The sequence below is a fragment of the Terrapene carolina genome, unplaced genomic scaffold (genome assembly GCF_002925995.2).
Source record: "Terrapene carolina triunguis isolate 2854851 unplaced genomic scaffold, T_m_triunguis-2.0 Scaffold85, whole genome shotgun sequence".
Classification (NCBI taxonomy): Eukaryota; Metazoa; Chordata; order Testudines; family Emydidae; genus Terrapene; species Terrapene triunguis.
In genome coordinates, this window is record NW_020664436.1 from 3576424 (window position 1) to 3593527 (window position 17104).

Sequence of the window (17104 nt, forward strand, 5' to 3'; positions counted from 1 at the left end):
AAAAAAAAAAGCCGCGATTGCGATCTGCGGCGGCAATTCGGCGGAAGCTCCTTCGCTCCGAGCGGGAGTGAGGAACCGTCCGCCGAATTGCCGCCGAATAGCTGGACGTGCCGCCCCTCTCCGGAGCGGCCGCCCCAAGCACCTGTTTGCCAGGCTGGTGCCTGGAGCCAGCCCTGAAAGCAGCAGGTCTAGATGGGATCCCTGCTGAAATCTTTAAAGACGGTGGCCCAGAGCTAATTCAACCGCTTTACCTGCTTATCCTTAAAATCTGGATAGGAGGAGATATCCAGTGAAATGAGGAATGCCCTGATTATCCCCTTTCTTCAAAAGGGTCACAAAGTGGACTGTGGAAATCATCATGGTATCTCCCTCCTAGCCATTGCAGGCAAAGTTCTGGCGCAGATCCTTGCAACCCGCCTTCCGCACTTGTCAGAAGAAATTTTACCGGAGTCACAGAGTGGTTTCCAACCATGTTGTGGAACTGCAGATATGATCTTCACAGCATGGCAGCTGCAAGAAAAGTGTCAGGAGCAAAACCGACCACTGTACAAGGCTTTTATTGATCTAACTAAAGCCTTTGATTCAGTGAATCACCATGCCCTCTGGACTGTATTTTCTAAGATTGGATGTCCTGATAAATACATCAATGTCCTAAAATTGCTTCATAACATGAAAGCGACTGTTCTGAGCAGCACTAGCTCCCAGAGTGAACCTTCCAAAGTGCAAACAGGAGTCAAACAGGGCTGTATCATCGCTCCAACCACATTTGCAGTTTTTATTGCTGTCATTTTTTACCTAATTGCTGGGAAGTTTACAGATGGCGTTAAAATCATTTACAGAATGGATGGAAAACTGGTCAGGCTTAGCAGGCTGAAAGCCAAAAGTAAGATTTCCACAACATCTATTGTGGAACTTCAGTATGCTGATGATAACACAATCTTTGTCCTCTCTAAGAAAGATCTTCAAACTATCTTGAATGTGTTTGCCGATGCTTACATATGTCTTGCTTTCACTCTTAATATCAAGAAGACTAAAGTGCTCTATCAGCCCTCTCCAAATGAGGTATTACATGCCCTATCTATCAAAATCAATGGAGTGGCACTGGAGAATGTCGATCTACCTTGGATGTCATCTTTCATCCAAGGTAGATATTGATGTAGAAATTCAACATCGCCTGAACTGTGCCAATGTAGCTTTTTTTCATTTACGGAACAGGGTTTTTTGAAGATCACAACATTCGAACAGACACCAAGCTTCTTGTTTATCAAGCTGATATTTTCCCAACACTGTTGTCCAAGTTTTGGACCCATACAACCTATAGACATGACTTGAAAGTCCTTGAGAGGCACCATCAACGCTGCCTTCATAAGATTCTGAAGATCAAATGGGAAGACAGGCGCCCCAATATTAGTGTTCTGGAAGAGGCAAAGACCACCAGTATCAAGGCAATTCTGCTGGACTAGTCACATTGTCCAGATGCCAGCCATTGCCTCCCAAAATAGGTCCTGTTCGCTCAGCTGAAAGAAGGGTACTGTAATGTGGGTGGACAGCGGAAGCGTTATAAGGACTTGCGGAAGGACAACCTAAAAAAGTGTAACATTGACACTGACACTTGGGAGACACTTGCCCTGGATCGCTTAAAATGGAGTGAAATCCTACATGATGGTCCCCTGCATTTTGAACTTGCTTGCTGACAAGCTGAAGAGGACAAGAGATGCAGGAGGAAAGAGAGACTGGTCTCCAGTCGTGGTCAACAGCCTCCTGCTGAGCCTGAAAACATCTGCCCTCATTGTAACCGAACTTTTGGTTCAAAGATTGGCCTTATTAGCCACCTGAGGACCCATAACTCCCACGGAAGATGATCATACTTGGTAACGAGTGATCGCCCATCATTATATCTATATCATGTATACACACAGTCTCCTCCCAGAAACGTTTCCTCCCCACCAGGAAAAACCTGGAAGAGCATCATAGACCCTGCAGTGGGACTTGAAGGTCAGCAGATTCAGGTTCTGGCAAACCAAGGTGGATAGCAAACACTTCAGGGACCTCCCATGGGGAAAATAGCTCCAGTGCTTTGGTTGACTTCAGCCATCATAATATGACATCGATAGAAAGATAGGCTGAGCTAGCCAGGACCAGCCATTTAAAGATCTGTAGGTGAAAAATTAACACAATAAATTGCACCCAGAAATAAACTGCAGCTGATGTAGATCACAGGGCATTAGTGTAATGTGCTCCCATAAGAAACACCAATCAGCAAGCAGGCTGCCATATTCCGTGTCATTTGCAGTTTCCAATAGACTAAAGGGTAACCTCATATAAAGCACATTATAGTAACCCAGTCTCAAGCTGAGAAAGGCCTGGATCAGTGTGGCGATATCCACATCCAAAGGAAAAGGTTGCAACCTTCTGACTAACCATATATGATGCAAAAAGATCTTGGCCACTGCAGCTGTTTGGTCATCCTGAAGCAGCTGGAGATCCTTTTTGCCAACTATTTGACAATCAGGCATGTAACTCCAATTGAGGGAGCCAGTATCTTCTTTGCCAATACTATTGACTTCCCCCAACCCACCAGCATAACCTAAGTGTTATCTGTAGTCACACACATCTCACCCTTATCTAAACCCCAGTCTTGCCCAGACACCGGATAAGCTGGTCAACTGCATCGCATGGGTCCCGCTGGGTGTCCTCTTCCTACTGTAGACACCGTGACAGACCCAGACCAGTGGTGTACAGGAGTCTGGTAGAGGGCAAATATACTGGTCACTGGATGAGTAGTTTTCTGTTCCCTGAGTGACCAGAGCAGGGGCTGCACTAGAGTAATCAGGAACCTGCTAGAACCAGTTAAGGCAGGCAGGCTAATTAGGACACCTGGAGCCAATTAAGAAGAAGCTGCTAGAATCAATTAAGGCAGGCTAATCAGGGCACCTGGGTTTTAAAAAGGAGCTCACTTCAGTTTGTGGTGCGAGTGTGAGGAGCTGGGAGCAAGAGGCGCAAGGAGCTGAGAGTGAGAGGGTGTGCTGCTGGAGGACTGAGGAGCACAAGCGTTATCAGACACCAGGAGGAAGGTCCTGTGGTGAGAATAAGGAAGGTGTTTGGAGGAGGCCATGGGGAAGTAGCCCAGGGAGTTGTAGCTGTCATGCAGCTGTTACAGGAGGCACTATAGACAGCTGCAGTCCACAGGGCCCTGGGCTGGAACCCGGAGTAGAGGGCGGGCCCGGGTTCCCCCCAAACCTCCCGATTGACCTGGACTGTGGGTTCTTCCAGAGGGGAAGGCCTCTGGGCTGTTCCCCAACCCACATGGTGAATCTCTGAGGCAAGAAAATCTGCCAATAAGCGCAGGACCCACCAAGATAGAGGAGGAACTTTGTCACAACACCATAATACATATTGTCTCCATCTCCCCCCAGTGGCCTCACATACATGCTGAACAGGAGGGGGGAGGGGAAAGGAGTGGCCATGAAGAATGGAATCCTCCAGCACACTACATTAGAGGAACCTTGGAGCAACTGAGAAATTGCTCAATACTGCCCCTTGTTTTCAACTGAAACTCCTTCCATTCCTGCTAAAACCTACAACTGTGTCAACACCACCTCGTGACCAAAGGTATCAAAGGCAGCTGACAGATGCAACAAAATCGCCATGGTTACTTGTCAGTGATTTCCTGCTGGTGACAGATGAGAAACAAATACTATCTCCATTCCATACATGGGTCAAAACCCCAAATCTCCTGGTGTACTCTCTAACAGTGCATTTTATCCCAAAGGCAGCCATAGGAAATTGATCTCTGGAGCAATGATCAGGGATCAAAGTACTGATGCCATAATAGCCAGATTTAGGGTTGGGAAGCAATTTCTCCCAGGGCATATTGGTAGGGCTATCTGCCTAACCCTGTAAGAAAGAATCACTGTTGGTAGTGATTTAATCCCATTCATACCTGAAATATTATTGGTGTCCAAGTAATTGTCCATCTTTTCCCTTGGAATCTTAGCAAAGAACTATTCAAGGCAGCAGTTACACAGCCTTCTATTCAAGAGTGATTAACTAAACCCTACCACAACATAGGGAAGTAGTCTACACAACTCACTGGAGGTTTTTCCCAGGTCCCAACAAGTTATGATTCCTTATCATCATGTGTGGTTTGCATCATCACAGCACTTTAGAGCCCCAGTCATGGGCCAAGACCCCATTGTGCTAGGTGCCACACAAAACACAGAACAAAAAGAGTCCCTGCCCCAAAGAACTTACATTACCCCACAGGAAAACTCTCCCACACCCTGTAAAACATAAGGTCAATGGCAGAAACTCACCACAAGTTCAGAGAACCTAGCATTGAGCTCCTCTGCTGGTGGGATTGGGACAGAGAACTCCAGGAACTGGAGGGGGTTATTATCCTTGAGGTTGATTTCAGGGAGGTCGCTTCCCCCGAAGCAGCAAAGAAACCCCAAAGCATGACGATTCCTTTTCCGGGGAGCCATGGTCATGGTGTGAGATGCTATCTACTGATCATGATCTGCAGAGAAGACAGGAAGAGAAGCCATTAAATGACAATCTGCACCATCCAGCACAGGTTATTTGTGGTTATCATCGCCATCAGTGTAACAGGCAGAGAACAGACTGATCTGTCATGCTAAGGAGCAAAAAAAAAAAAAAGAGCCATCTAGATGGACTGATTAGTCAAGGCTTAATACATCACCACCTCTCCCATGGCTATATAGCATCTTGCATCCCAAAGGTTCCCAAAAGGTTTGACAGAGCTAGGCTGGGACTTTCAAAGCAGTCAGGATTCACTTAAGTCTGCTCCAATCAAAATTGGTGGGAGTTTTAACACTGACTTGAATTGGAGAGGAGTTAGGCCAACGATAAGCCCTTTGGAAAATTCCACTCAAACTGACACGCACAGCTGCTCAATTCACCCACAGCTGACACAAAACCCCTCTGGGACAGAATGCAACAGTTTTTACCCCACACAGCAGACACCAATGATGGAGGACATGGAAAGAGCAGAACACAATATTGCACAACAGTTTAGGACAGGAAATGCCAAAGAATACTGAAGCAGTAGAAACGGCAGGGGACAATGCAGGCTAGCTAACCAGGAGCACAGGGTGCAGCAAAGGACTTGGGGGTTGGGGGAGTCTCTTAGTTTTGGTGGCTAAAAAATCCCTCTGGAAACCTTGAGAGTCCTGGAGGGGGCTGGGGTAAAAAATCATCAGGCAGAATCACTGCTTAAAGACTGCTGCACGCTCCCCCACAGCGACAGAGGTGGTTCTGCATAGGACTACTGTTCGAGAACTGCTACTTTAGCAGGGCAATAATGGGAGCCACTTCAAACAAAATTGTAACTAGAATACTCAAAATGTTTCATTCCAAGTGAGGTTGTTTTAAACAACTGCCCTCCCCCCAAAAAAATTTGAAAATGTTCATGTTTTCAGAATTTTCCAGTTGTTTTTGGCAAAAACCCCATTACTGGAATTTTTTTTACAAAAATTGGTTTGTCAGAGTGGGTCCTTCTTGGTCAGGACTAAGGCATATTAGTTGTGAGGGAAGCTTGCAGTGCTGCTGCTCATGCTAAATCTGCTCTGGGGATAGACAGGGGACTCCAGTCTCCGACAGTTCTGGGGCCCTCAATTCAGCAAGTTCCATCAGAATTACACTCAGGCCTTGGCTACACTCACGGATTCACAGCGCTGCCGCGGCAGCGCTGTGAAGCACGAGTGTAGTTGCGCTGCCAGCGTACTCCACCTCTCCGAGGGGAATAGCTTGCAGCGCTGCAAGGGAGCGTGCAGCACTGCAGGCGCTAATTACACTGGCGCTTTACAGCGCTGCACTCGCTGCGCTCAGGGGGGGTGTTTTTTCACACCCCTGAGCGCAGCAAGTGCAGCGCTGTGAATTGCCAGTGTAGCCAAGGCCTCAATGATGAAGAAACAAGGAATAGTAACTGACATTAACAGTCATAGGAAATTTCTATCTGTATTTATTTCCCCTTCTACATACTTGTGGTTTAACTCGGCATAATATCATACTGTCTTCTACCTGGCACACTGACCTCTAACCCCTTCCTCATTTCACTGTGTAGGGTGCACAGAATAAAGCACAGTTCACAATGGCAAAGAGGAGTGGGAGGAGTCAAACTAATTAGACAGCTATTTGGTAACCTCCCCTCTCCACCCCATATTCCTTCCAGAAGACAGACGGGTGGGGTCAGCAGCCTGTGGTATTGCCCTGGAGAAATCAAAAGCAAAGATTTATGAGCCCTACATATCTGATTCACTGCAAGAATTTGCTCCTAGATACTATGTAGACACCTCAGGAAACTTGGAGTCATGCTGCCTTGTAATGAAAACATCTGATTCCCCAGAACTATTCTACAGTAAAACTAGTAGCCCCCAGCTCCCCTCATCTAATGGAATTAATCTCTTACCGCTGCTGGCTTGCTGGAGAATGGTTGTGTTTTGTCTTGTTCCTAAACATGTCTGTTTATTGGACTAATCCCTGTGTTATAACAGCCAACGCTTTTCATCCATTCACTTGTGCACATTCTAACCTGAAACAGGTGTTTTGGCTGCTCACAACAGATACTGAGATTTGGAGCATCCCGACTCCACTGTGGGTTACAGTGAGAGATTGGCCCTGATTGCACACAAGGGCCCAGAACACAAACTTATTGAAGTAAAGAAGGCTACAGCCTCAGACACACAAGTTGTAGGTACCAGCTGATACGAATGCCAGAACTTGGGAAGCACTAGTGTAACCAATTTGCTGCCGAGTGCTTTTACACAGGCCAATATATACACCAGGTGCTGACCCACGTATCAGGCACATGGGTTTGAAATGCTTAAAAACAGACCACAATACAATAGCCTGGACTTTCATTTACACAAAGACCACTTTACACCACTCTAGCAATGTAAAGGGGCCTTAATGTGAGTATAAATGTTATTTATGGCCACTTTAAGGCCCCTTTCCACTGACAGAACGGTTTAAAGGGCCCTAGTATAGTTGAGGATCTGACCTGAATCTTGGACTGATTCTTATCCTGGAGAAGAACGCTCACTCCCACTGTAAAAGATAAGGACTAAAAAAGAGTGGGGCGGTGGTCTGGTGATCCCCCTGAGTTCTCTGATAGAGACAACTGTTTAGCAGAATCAGACAGGTCTTCATAGCTTAGGAGCCTGTCTACCTTATAGTGGAGATAGTTTCCAGGACAGTGAATTTGTTATGAAAGGATACGGATAATCTGGGTAAAAAAGAGTAAGATGGGCACCAGGATACACTGCTCAGAAAAGTGATGTATTAACAGGAGCAATTCAAGTCATCTTCCCCTCACACAGAAAAACGTCCCTGATGTCTGAAAGAGCCATATATATTCAGAGAAGAAACACAAACCTCGCCCATCAGGAAATGTTTAGTAGCCCACACATTGATCAGGAAGATCCTCAGAATAATGAGTAGGGCCCTACCAAATTCATGTCCAGGAAAAACATGTCACGGACCATGAAATCTGGTCTTCTGTGTGCTTTTAGCCTATACTATACAGATTTAATGGGGAATACCAGGGTTTCTCAAATTGGGGGTCCTGACCCAAAAGGGAGTTGCAAGGGGTTCGCAAGGATATTTGGGGGGGGGGTCCACTGTACTGCCACCCTTACTTCTGCACTGCCTTCAGAGCTGGGCAACCAGAGAGCAGCGGCTGTTGGCCGGGCGCCCAGTTCTGAAGGCAGTGCCCCGCCAGCAGCAGCACAGAAGTAAGGGTGGCAATACCATAGCATGCCACCCTTACTTCTGCACTGCCTTCAGAGCTGGATGGCAGCAGAACGGCAGCTGCTGACTGAGGGCCCAGCTCTGCAGGCAGCAGCACAGAAGTAAGTGTGGCAATACCATACGATGCCATCCTCACTTCTGCGCCGCTTCTGGCAGCAGCTCTGCCTTCAGAGCTGGGATCCCAGCCAGCAGTTGCTGCTTTCCAGCCGCCCAGCTCTGAAGGCAGCACCGCCGCCAGCCAGGGCCAATGAGAGTGGGGGGAAGCCGGTACAAATTACCTGGGTCCGGCAGTCTGGAAGGAGGCCCGGGGCCCGGCTTCCCACCCCTCGTCGCCTTACCAGGGCCCTGCGGTCCGGAAGGGGGCCCGGCTTTCCCGGCTTTCCCGGCTTCCCCCCCCCCCACCCCGTCAGCCCTGTTTAGCCGGTCCACCCTTGCTGGGGAGGCCCGAAAAAAAATTTTCACCGGGGCCCGAACCTGCTCTCGGCGGCCCTGCCACCCTCAGCAGTGCAGAAGTAAGGGTAGCAGTACCACAACCCCCTGCACAATAACCTTGTAAACCCCCCTCCCCCCCAACTCCTTTTTGGGTCAAGACTCCTACAATTACAACACCATGAAATTAGCTGAAATCATGAAATTTATTATTATTTTTAAAATCCTAGGAACATGAAATTGACCAAAATGGACCGTGAATTTGGTAGGGCTCTAATAATGAGGCCATTAATCTGTTTCTGCTTACTGCACCTGGTTCAGAGTCTATGGTCTTGAGGTCTTCAGATTCTTATGGTGGGGTGATTTTAGATTGCTAATTCCTGGGTGGGATGAGAAAGTAACTTGTGAGAATCATGAAGCAGCAAACTGAACTGTGCTAAACTTTGCTACAAAATCCAGACCCACACTCATTGCACTACACCGGATTTTGGGTTTTGATAAAAATAAACTCAAAACTCAGCCTGTTTGTCAAAAGTTCTCCTCAGATTCAGAAAAACCTTCCAAGCATACCAGGGACTGATTTAAAATATTAACTCAAAATGAAGTGCTTCATTTTAGTTTTGGGCTGGTTTTTTTTTTTTTCTTCCTTCCCCATTGGATATTTGGGCTTCTTTCAAACCTGAAATGCAAAATGAAACTCTGAGGGTGCAACTCCATGTGAATCAAATGAAAAGGTTTGATAGAAACCAAAAAGAATCAAGTTCCATACAACTCCACAAGCAAAAACATCCGGTTAAATTCCATGTCAATGTCCTTCCAGAGTCAGACAGAGAGCTGAAAAGAGAATGCTAAGTTGAGCAAATATAGCATTTTTTTTTCCACTTTGCAAGTTCTCATGTTCTCACAAGACTTTGTTGTTTCAATCAAAGAACAACATTTCTCCATCTCTAACCTAGCACACGCTGTTTTTGCAACTAAAATGAAGAAGATGGAAAAATGGTGCCAATCTTCACTATGCCCTGAATGAGAAATACTGATGGGGGAAAACTTCAAAAAGGTTTGGAAATTTGTTTGAGTCAGTATAATTGGGCTGGAAATCATATGACAATAGGCTCATGATAGAACAGTTTGCTTCCAGTCAGGCCAGGAATTTAATCAGAAAATGTCTCAACTGGGGTATCACCTGTTCCACTTCTGGGGGAAAATATGTACCAAGGTGCAGCAGAAATGAAGATTACGGAGGAGAAGGAAACTCATCACACAAGTCCCCTCTCCCCCCCTTCCCAGCAATGAGACTCATCAATAAAACTCAGCAGCCAGCATAGGGCACAACTTCTTGCTTGATTTCTCCTTCTCTCACTGCAGTGGCTTAGAAACCCAAGTACTATAAAGCCTACCTTGCAAAAAGTGTGCGTGAAGGAGAATTCATCTGCAGGCTGTGAAAGGATCAAAAACCTCTCATTCTGATCAAACAAAAATCAATAATAAAGGAGAAATCAGCATGTCACAGTCCAGTAATCAGACAGGTAAGGGCATCGATGAGCCCCTTCATGGACAGCAATAACTCAGCAGGGCCACTTTTCCCATCACTTTTTAAAATAGATAAGTACTTTGGGGCTGTTTCATGAATCAAGGGGTTATCCCCTGCTGGGTAGAGGAGGGATTGTTCACAACTAACATACCCTTTCTAGTTTACGTTTTAACTGCCAGATCTAGTCTTGACAGGACCCAGGCCTGAGGGGCTTGAGGTGCTGGGATGGAAGGGGTGAGGAGGTTGGAAATGACTGATCTCAAACACAACACCCATTGTGAGCACCCCATCCAAACAGGAAGTCTCCTGCCAGCAGTCTGAAAGGAGGGATCTGTGCAGTCCATCGAAAGCTGCATATTTTGCCCTTTTAAGGGACTTGTTGTTTGACAGCTCAGGGGTTTATTTGTGTGTTTTTTTTTAAGGGCTTCATTTTTTTCCCACTTAATCTGCAGAATAAACTGTATTTGGAGAGTAAATAAAGCCCTTTTGCAAAGTCAGGCTTCTCTGGGGACAAGGCAGGGGATAGGAGCAAAGGCAGGTGAAGTGAGCCACTGGATGCCAGATCAGCTGCAACACAGCTGGATGCTATCACTGTACATTTGTCCTAACCTGCCCCAGGACCCTTTATCCTGTTTGTCTGCCAGAACAAGGCTGCCTTGTGCTTTCATGGAGACTGAGTGTATGGGCTAGAAAAGTGACTTGTGGTGTCAGTTGCTCAGTGAGACTAACACACAGTGTCGTGTCAATCCAACAGCACTTCAGGAATATCCTGTATGGAAAACATACAACCAGCCTGTAGCATCGCACGCTTGGTGCAGTTTATGTGCCCCCACATTCTGCCACCTGGATTATCTTATCTACATCTCCCTTCCCCGTCCGAGGGCATTGGCTACTTCTTTCATGCAGTTGAGAGAAAAAGGCACAAGCCCTGGCAGAGGTGCCCTGTATTGCACTTGTGGAATGCCCACATTCCCTTGCTGTCCATGCCAAAGCTGTAATGGCTGTTATGTGCTTGTGGGATCGATAGAGCCAGCAGAGACGGATGTCGGCTTTCAAGGCACATTCATAAGAACTTTGGAATCTCACTGGAATAGGCCAATGGCCAGCCTAAATTTGAATCTAGTCTCTGACAGTGATCCACACTGAGAAAGGCAAAACACCCTCACATAACACACCATGTTGTGCAATACTGTACCAGCAAGGGAGAGGATGTCTCTCTCTTTCTCTCTAGCTGGTGAGCAGCTTTATGCCCTACATGTTTTCACAAGAGCAACTCAAGAGAGGTTGCCCTTTTCCATTCCCTCAGGGCCTGCTCCTTGTCTGATGCCCTACATGATACTCCAGGCCAGAGCTAGAGTTATAACAACAATTATACTTACTCCGCATCTCCTTAAAGCAGCCCCAAACTGTTAACCAAATTCTGATGCTCTCTCCTGCAGCGTAAGTTTGAGATACATCATTGAGGTCTGTAGACTTTTTTCTTCTTATTGGCACTGGTGTAACTGCACTGAAAATGTGGAACTATGCCTAGAGAGCTCTTCACCAAAATCTGGGGAGCATGGAGGTGTCATTACCCAGATGGAAATTTGGCCAGGATACTGGGGTTACAAAAACTGCCATGAGGTCTTTAATTATTAGCAGTGGCCAGGACTTCAGCTTTCCTCTCTCATCTAGAAGATAATACCTCTCGCAAGTGAATTCAGTGCTGGTGAGACAGCTAGACAGCCGTGGAGACATATCTTCTATTGAGGAGATTCAGCCCAGGCACTAGCTGTACAAGCTTCCCCATGCTGAGATATCAATACATCTCAACTCTTATCTGCAGTGGCCACCCTTATGCAATGAGAAGTCAATCTCCAGGCCTTCTCTGCTGACCAAGGAGGCAATTACTAACCATTTTCATGGTGTTTTTTCTGATACAGACAGCTGTTCATGGGGAACTGGGCTTGAGACCACTCAGTACAGCTATAAAACTTTTATTGCCATTTGTCAGGGAATGCCTACAGAGCTCACATGAGTAACATGGTTATCCCAAACTTGTAGTAGTAAAAGCTTTCCAGCACCCCACTCCATCCCATAACCTATATTTAGAGTAGCATTTTCCAGGTCCACATCCCAGCCCCAGGATGGAGTTCCACTCTGACTCAGAGGTGTGAAATGCTACCTACATGTTATAACACTAACTGTAGACAGATGAGATGTCTGGAGGGTTTTAAAATATAGATTACTGGGGATTACAGAATGAAACACACTAAAAGTATTTTATAAAATGAACCAGGCAGAGAGGGTGCGTGTGAATAGAGAGTACAGCCTCTCTCACACCTGAGCTTGCCCGTCAGAGGGTATTGGGACCCTTAAATGTTTAATGATTGTTACAGCTGGTTTAAAAATGATGAAAAATGGCCCCTTTACACACACAAAAATGGGGTTTTTTTCCTGGGTATTTCTTCAATAAAATCTCCAAAAATGATTTTGTTTTTCCCCTCCTACTCTTTCCCTTTTTCAAAGGTAAATTGGAAAAGAGGAAGTAAATGAGGAAAAGGGGAAGACGATGGGGCAAAATAGAAGGGAATAATTTCTCCCCTCGCCCCCCCACTTTTTCTCACTGAAGATGATTGCTAAAAAGTTTGTCAAAAATATTTAAACAAAAAGTTGTTCTCTCTCTAAATCTATGGAAACCAAAATTATTTTCAAATCTCCAACATACTGAGTGAAAACTATCTTCTTGACCATCTTGATGATTCTATACCCTTTGAGATTCTTGTATGGAAAGTGCTATAAATACACCAAACATTTGCTAGTAGCTGCTTCTAGACAGTTATATTGAGAATCAATGGGAAATTTCTCCCTGGAGGAGTCCCACTATCATGCCTGAAACACCCCTCCCTCCTGTTCTTGGCTGTGCAGTCTTGGCCTTTTTTACAACACAGAACAGCTCACTGTCATTTGAGACGCTAACTTCAGTCCTTGCTTTCACCCCACAGCCCAGTCTGTGATTCGGCTCAGGTTGGGAGCTGGGGTCTGGATCTTTGCCTGAGATCTAATTATAAAGATGTCCTCTTCCTCTGACAGGGAGTACATGTTCATTTCTAATCCACATGGCTCAGTGACCAAACACAATTAACCTAATGCAATTTCCCCGAGATTTATCAGATGGATTAGCCACATGTGACGAGATACACTCCAACTGCCTGCAAGGGCCCTCTCTCTCTAGGGCAGCCTCTAAATCCCCTCTTCATTCTGCTAGGAGGAAGGGAGACAGAAACATCCTTTTCTTATTCTCAGAAATTATGTTCCACATGCAAAAGGTCCCAAACAGCCTGTGCTCATTCTGTATGAAACGTCACAAACTTCAAGCAATGTGCTATCTCAGCAATTGTCATGTGCAAGAGGCTCACCGTCATGTCTTTGCTCCCACTGTTCTGTCAGACAGCTCAGTTCAGATTAATGTAAAGAGAATTCTTTGTTAAGCTGCTAGCACTGCAAAGGCCGTGAGGGAGATTCCCATACCTGGGCTATTCTTTTTAGGCGACAAATCTGAGGAATTGTCCCAGATTGAGGGGTCAATAGAGGTGGCTTTGGAACAAATTGATAAACTAAACAGTAATAAGTCCCTAGGACCAGATGGTATTCACCCAAGATTTCTGAAGGAATGCAAATATGAAATTGTAGAACTACTAACTATGGTATGTAACCTATCACTTAAATCCACTTCCATATCAGATGACTGAAGGATAGCTAATGTGACACCAATTTTTAAAAAAGGTTTCAGAAGCGATCTTGACAATTATAGGACGGTAAGCCTAACTTCAATACCAGGAAAATTGGTTGAAACTATATTTTAAAAAAATAAATAAATAAATTGCCAGACACATAAGTGAACATGATTTGTTGGGGAAGAGTCAACATGGCTTTTGTAAAGGGAAACTATGCTTCACCAATCTACTAGAATTCTCTGAGGGGGTCAACAAGCATGTGAACAAGGGTGATTCAGTGGACATAGTGTACTTGGCCAAATTTTAGAAAGCCTTGACAAGGTTCCCTCACCAAAGGCTCTTAAGCAAAGTAGGCGGTCATAGGAGAAGAAAGAAGGTTCTCATGGATCAGTAACTGGTTAAAAGATAGGCAACAAAGGGTAGGAATAAATGGTCAGTTTTCAGAATGGAAAGAGGTAAATAGCTCGGTCCCCAGGGATCTGGGCTGGGACCAGCCCTATTCAACATATTCATAAGTGATCTGGAAATAAGGGTAAACAGTGAGATGCCAAAAATTTGCAGACAGTTAAGTCCAAAGCCGATTGTGAAGAGTTACAAAGGGATTTCACAAAACTGGGTGACTGAGCAACAAAATGGCAGATGAAATTCAAGGTTGATAAATGCAAAGTAATGCACAATAGAAAACATAATTCCAACAATACATACAAAATGCTGGGGTCTAAATTAATGACTCAGATCTTGGAGGCATTGTGAATAGTTCTGTGAAAACATCCATTCAATGTGCAGCGGCAGTCAAAAAAGCAAACAGTGTTAGTGTAAGGGGACTGTTGCCCCCTTACTAACATTCAGTGGGGGTGTTTTGGTTGGCTAGCTCCCAGCACTAAAACATTGGGGAGAGGCCAATGCTCAAGGTCAGCCTCAGAGCCTGATTGACAGGGCAGGCAGGCTAATCAGGGAGTCAGGAAGCCAGGGGGGTCCCCGTCCTCCAGGTGAGCTGGAATTGCCTGGGTCAGACAGAGTGGGGCCAAGCTAAGGAGAAAGCAGGGGCCCAAGCTGAGCTGGGGAGCAGAGCCGTGCCAGAACCAGAGGGACCAGAAAAGCAGCTCAGGAAGCAGATCAGAGCTGAGAGCAGGGTCAGACACAGCCCAGGGAGAGAGCAGATCCTATGCTGGGAGCAGAGCTGCCGCCACAGAGCCAGAGACACAGCCCAGGGAGAGCAAATCCTGTGCTGGGAGTAGAGCTGCCGCCACAGAGCCAGGTGTGGTGAGCAACTGGGACCAGCCAAAGGGGGACCTTGGGCAAAGGACCCAGTGCAGAAAGATACCCCCAGCCAAGGGTCCTTGCAGGCCAGAGTGGGAGGAGGATCTTAACCCGACGGGGGGCTGACGCTGGGAAGAAGGGTCCCACCACCCAAAGCCCGGAGGTGTATGGCCATCACCATTGCAAGTGTCCAACCCACAGCATCCTTGCAGAACTGCCAGGACCTGAGAAGGAGACCTGGGACCTACAAGGAACAGACTGTGAAGTGCCCTGATGTCCAGAGACACTGTCTGATGTTCCCTGCCACAGAGCAGGGTGATGTGTTTTCCTTTAACCTTTCCCATTTTTCCTTATTTTTTTTAAATTAATTGTTAATTAAACAACTTGTATTTGCTTTGAATTGTGTGAAATAATCAGTGGGTCAGGGAGGTGCCCAGTGCAGAGAGAGTACCCCAGAGTGGGGACACCCTAGCCCCTGTCCTAGGCAACCACAGCATGGTTGGGGGTTGAGGCCCCCAAGAATCCTGCGCCCAGCCTTGTTGGGGTTACGAGGACTCTGCCAGACAGGAGAGTGGAAGGGGAGTCCTCGAGGGCAGGGAGGCCTCTGGGTAAAGGAAGTGGGAGCGAGGACTCAGATCCTTTCGCTAGCCTACTTCACTGGGGTAGTGCAGAAGCCAGGAAAGTTCCCCACAATAGCGGGACCATTCCCCCGCTTACATTAGGAACCATTAGGAAAGGGATAGATAATAAGATAGAAAATATCATAATGCCATTATATAAATCCCTGGTACGCCCACACCTTGAATACTGTGTGTAGTTCTGGTTGCCCATCTCAAATAAAGATCTATTAGAATTGGAAAAGGTACAGAGAAGCGCTTAGAGATATAGAACAGCTTCCGAATGAGGGGAGATTAAAAAGACGGACTGTTCAGTTTGGAAAAAGATGACTAAGGGGTGGATATGATAGAGGTCTATAAAATCATGACTAGTGTGAGAAAGTGAAAAAGGAAGTGTTATTTACTCCTTCACATAACACAAGAACCAGAGGTCACTCAATGAAATTGACAGCAGGTTTAAAACAAACAAACAAAAGGAAATACTATTTCACACAACACAGTCAACATGTGGAACTTGGGGGAATGTAGGAAAGAAAAGAAGAGTGAAACTTCGCTTTTAAAATATTGAAAAGCAAAGGAGGTTCATTACAGCAGCAGAGATGTATTTCCTAAGCTGGTCTGCAGAGCCTACAGCTAGCTATACCATCAGAGAGCAAACCTTGGCTCTGAACATACTGCAGAAGTGTTACATTTTAAGTTGAATCATTGATTTCGCCTTCCCACCAAACAAAGTTAGACTCTCCCAGTGGAAAGAGAAGCCAGCCAACCAGCCTGCCCACCCAAACCTTTAGACCAGCTCTGCTGTATATGCTTTGTGAGATTCCTTCATAAGCAAACTCTCTCATCACTCTTCTCTTCAATAATTTTTCAGTGATGAATTTTTCTATTAAGGCACAGATCGTTGAGAACTTCAGAGATCCCATGGCACCTGTAACTTCTCACAGGCAGAGATTACATTTTACGTTACTGGGAAGGCTATGACATTTATGCCTCACAAGACATTGCCTGTGCAAGGTGGTCAAGAGCTGGTGTGGGATATGCAGATCTGCATATAAATATGGAACTACATCATCCAAAGTGCATCAAAATCTCTTTATTTTTAATTCCGCAAGGGGCAGCCTATAGAGATGATGCTTGTTTATGTTATACAGAAATGTGGTGAAATGTAAGTAGGCCCCAAAAATCTATTTCCTAAAAATAGGCTTGACAATCAATAGTCAAGTGAGGCCGGGTAAAATGTGAATGAAGTAATAACTCAGACGCAAATTAGAGATAAGTTAGGGCATAACACCAACACGTGTTTACAACATGACCAGGGGATAACTGGTTTTACAAGCATTTTAAATAAGGTATTAATGTTTTGGAAAAATGCCATCTATATTGATAGTTAATGGTATGGCATGTATGCAGATGTAAATTAAGATGTATGCTTGATGTTAAATAGCCAATGAGAAAGCAGAAAATATTTAATTGTGGTAGCAGAAATATAGACATGGTAAAAGATGGATGCAATGTTAATTAAGGAGTGTTATAATTAATTATAAAAAAGGTAACTTGCTAATTTTAGATTAGGCACGCCCAATCGCCATCAATGTCCTGTTAGAGAAAGGATTATACCCAGATTTCCCATTCAGGGACCGATCACCCCTGGATTTCGTCATTTCATTTTAGAGCACGAGTATCAATGCCTGTTTGCTTTAATTATTTTATCTAAATAAAGTCTTTAATTTGATCACTCATGGTGTCATTCACAGTCCTCTGCTAAATTAAGTTATTTTTAC

At 45.4% G+C, this 17104-nt stretch overlaps 1 protein-coding gene across 1 annotated transcript in view; it reads right to left on the reverse strand.

Annotated features, from left to right (window-relative positions):
- Positions 1–17104, reverse strand: part of DAAM2 (dishevelled associated activator of morphogenesis 2) — a 214619-nt gene that overhangs the window by 142006 nt on the left and 55509 nt on the right. Inside the window, exon 2 of the mRNA XM_029911034.1 lies at positions 4317–4519. Coding sequence (XP_029766894.1) covers positions 4317–4490 — 174 coding nt within the window. The 5' untranslated portion in view covers positions 4491–4519. The remainder of the gene's footprint in view (positions 1–4316; positions 4520–17104) is intronic.